A 3190-nucleotide genomic window follows, 5' to 3' on the forward strand; every position below is an offset into this window, starting at 1 on the left:
TCTCTCTCTCTCTCTCTCTCTCTCTCCCCCTCCCTCGCTCTCTTTCTGCAGATACAAGAAGACTCAGGAGACTCTTTCCCAGGCGGGACAGAAGACTAGTGCAGCTCTCACCACAGTGGGCACGGTCATCAGCAAGAGACTGGGCGACATGAGGTATGATGCAGGAAAGCCGACACTCTAGCTAGCCTACAAGAACAAATGAGCAGAGTGGACCATGTTGAAACTGTCGGCCACCGTAGCATCCCGGGTTTGAGCGTGTAAACACAATAGCCTCACTTCGGAAACTTGGATAACCCTGGTTTTTAGACTCTTAAATATGCTAGTTGGGTTGCTGCCATGGAAACCAACATACTGTGGCTTGTAAACACCTTATCCAGATTTCTGATTACTTTAAAACCAAAACAAGGTGTTTCATTATTTTCTGTCTTTTTAGAGATTTAAATGTTTGGCATCAGATCCAGCAGTGAAGGTCTACTGGTATGTCATGGAAGTAAGATCCCAGATGCAAAATTTAGATTTCAACTACTTGAATATGAAACAACATATTTGTTGATTTATTTAAAATAGTTGGACCATCCCTGTAATGCTGACAAGTTTTTTCACCCTGAAATCACACTTTGTAGTGTTTATTTTTGCTTCAAACTGCACAGGCTGGTCAGACACATTAAACATGTGAAAAACATTACTGTCACCCTTAAGTTAAGCGACAGAGCAACACTGCATCAAGTGTGATTGATGGAGAGAGAGAGAGAGAGGGAAAACATTTAGCGAAGGAAAAACAGAGACTCAGTTACTGCTACTGACTTTCATAACTAACATCTCTGCTGACACCTTTTTGATTTACACAACAATCTGGTGTGTGTGTGTGTGTGTGTGTGTGTGTGTGTGTGTGTGTGTGTGTGTGTGTGTGTGTGTGTGGGTGTGTTGTGTGTGTGTGTGTGTGTGTGTGTGTGTGTGTGTGTGTGTGTGTGTGTGTGGTCAGTCCCGGCATGTGTATCTTTGCTTCATCCACGGTGTTTATTCTGTAAATGCAAAAGTCATACTGTCATATTTCATTTTTCTTATTCTTTATTGTTGCTAAAACATGTAATTTGACATTAAAAAACATGAAGTGCACTTACACTTTGTAATGGAACTTAAACTGCACATTCATTCAGCTCAAAGATGGGTTACGTGCTGTCCCTGTCAACTACTGTCGGTTTGTGTCCTGATGCTGCTGCTTCTAGCTCACGCTCTCTCTCTTTTTGTTTCTAATCGCTGCCTTGGTTTGACCTGCAGAGCTCTACCTTTCTCTAATTCCTTTAGGTAAGACTAACACATCCGGGTACAACAACCAAGAGTAAAGTCATATAGTCATGAGGCTTGATAGTTTTTGTACAGACAAAAAGGGACTCATTATAGAGCTTGAGCTCTGCCATATTTGCTACTGATACTTTGACTTTTGCTTTTTATAACTATTATTGCTGCTATTACTGCTGGTATTTAATTCCCTCAGATTGCTTTAATGTATTTTGTCCCTAGCACATAGATGCTAATAGTAGCATGCTGTTCTTTGCTATTGATGATTTTGTTGACCAAAATTTATAGGAAACTATGTGACCCATGAAATAGTGTTTCCAACATGTTTTCTTCCCAATAGTGTGTGAGGAGTCTTCTTTGTGTATGTCAGTGAGCAAACATAAGATAATATTTTGCGAAATTAGCATTAACCTATGGGCAACTAATCATCTGGGTCTTTTATTTACAGTATTAATACAAAGCTAGTACTATTCCTATATAATAAGTGTTTAAAGTTATGTCAAGGGCAAACAACCACCTACAGCACTTTAATAATTGTACAATTTGTGTGTGTGTGTGCGTGCACTTGCTTTCTTTATAACACCTGCGTTTCTGTCTTCTCTCTTTAACGCTTACCAAGTAGCAACTATTCCATTCGCCACTCGATAAGTATGCCCGCCATGAGGTAAAGTAACATACCACCCTGTTCTCTGTACCGCTTCAGTTTAACTCAGCCTGCAGTGCTGCTTTATCTGTTGATGTCTGTGCTTGGTAGGATTCTGCTTTCTTGGACAGATTTAGCCATGGAATCTTTGAAGAAGAAGTAGTAATAATAGTAAAGGTTAAATATAATTCTGAGTGTACACAATCTTTGGCCCACAGTCCACATGTTGTGGGGGAACAACAATGTATTTCTTATGTTTCTCTATTTTTTAAGTCCATTTCATGGTTGAAATTTAACTTTTATGTCATCTTCTGCATCATTTTAAAATTTGGAACGGTTCTGTTTCAGTGTTGCTGTGTGGTCCTCTGTTTATGGGACAGTAACATATTCATAATAAACCAAAATTAAATTTTACACAGTCAACATGTTAGTATTAGATTAGTTTAGGACAATCTTAGTTTGGCTGCAGTGAAACGTAAAACAGTAAATTAGTTTTTCTTTCAATTCAACATATTGCATAAATACAGTACACAGAGTTCTGCATCACTCTGCCTGGACATGCTCATGTTGCATGCAGACACTGCCACTAGCCAACAAAATGACACCGCCCGTTGTACAGCGCATCATATGTGAACTATAGGCAAGTTGCCTTATCAAGATAAAATCCTGTTAAAAATAAAAGTACAAATGTATGTGTTTGAGATAAAAACAGCATTTTAGGTGTTGGGTTGACTGTCTATTCAGGGCTCTGATGGACAGGGGGACAAATGAGACATTTTATAAGCACATACTATTGATTGCAGATGTATTTAGTCAGATATTTTTTTAGGTCACAATTGTCTTTATTTACCCTGGTGTCATTGCATGTCATGTAAACGTGTGTTTGTGAATGTAACGTGTGGTCTCTGTTTTGCAGGAACTCTGCAACCTTCAAGTCCTTTGAGGATAAAGTTGGGAACCTGAAGGTAGGCCTGTAGGGCTGCTGCCGTAGGCCTTGATGTGACACTTTCTGCCTCCATGTCATAGTAAGACCCAGTGTTTCCACTACCAGTTTTTAGTTGCAGTGAAGTGATCCATGCCATGTGATTGTCAAGATGTCTGTAGTTCTAGTTGCCATCTTTGTTTGATTGGGAGTTAAAGGTTTCCTTATTTCCATGTTTATTGAAAGATGATTTTATTCTATAATTATTTTAAAAGTAACTACAAGTAGATTAGATTAGATAATACTTTATTCATCCCACAGTGGGG

General features: G+C 39.0%; 1 protein-coding gene and 1 long non-coding RNA gene across 21 annotated transcripts in view; one reads left to right on the forward strand and one right to left on the reverse strand.

Moving 5' to 3' along the window:
• Window positions 1-3190, forward strand: part of LOC116669994 (tumor protein D54) — a 32970-nt gene that overhangs the window by 23552 nt on the left and 6228 nt on the right. For 4 of the 20 annotated variants that reach the window (XM_032500195.1, XM_032500182.1, XM_032500185.1 and 1 more), the window contains 2 exons: window positions 52-153; window positions 2859-2907. In XM_032500195.1, the coding sequence (XP_032356086.1) occupies window positions 52-153; window positions 2859-2907 (151 nt within the window). Of the gene's footprint in view, window positions 1-51; window positions 154-1278; window positions 1306-1918; window positions 1964-2858; window positions 2968-3190 lie in introns of all 20 variants that reach the window. The other 16 variants (XM_032500174.1, XM_032500176.1, XM_032500180.1 and 13 more) reach the window with 7 other exon arrangements.
• Window positions 1-3190, reverse strand: part of LOC116669996 (uncharacterized) — a 19048-nt gene that overhangs the window by 8266 nt on the left and 7592 nt on the right. Inside the window, exon 2 of the long non-coding RNA XR_004326928.1 lies at window positions 847-852. This is a non-coding gene — a long non-coding RNA (uncharacterized LOC116669996). The remainder of the gene's footprint in view (window positions 1-846; window positions 853-3190) is intronic.

The sequence above is a fragment of the Etheostoma spectabile genome, chromosome 20, assembly GCF_008692095.1.
Source record: "Etheostoma spectabile isolate EspeVRDwgs_2016 chromosome 20, UIUC_Espe_1.0, whole genome shotgun sequence".
Taxonomy (NCBI): domain Eukaryota; kingdom Metazoa; phylum Chordata; class Actinopteri; order Perciformes; family Percidae; genus Etheostoma; species Etheostoma spectabile.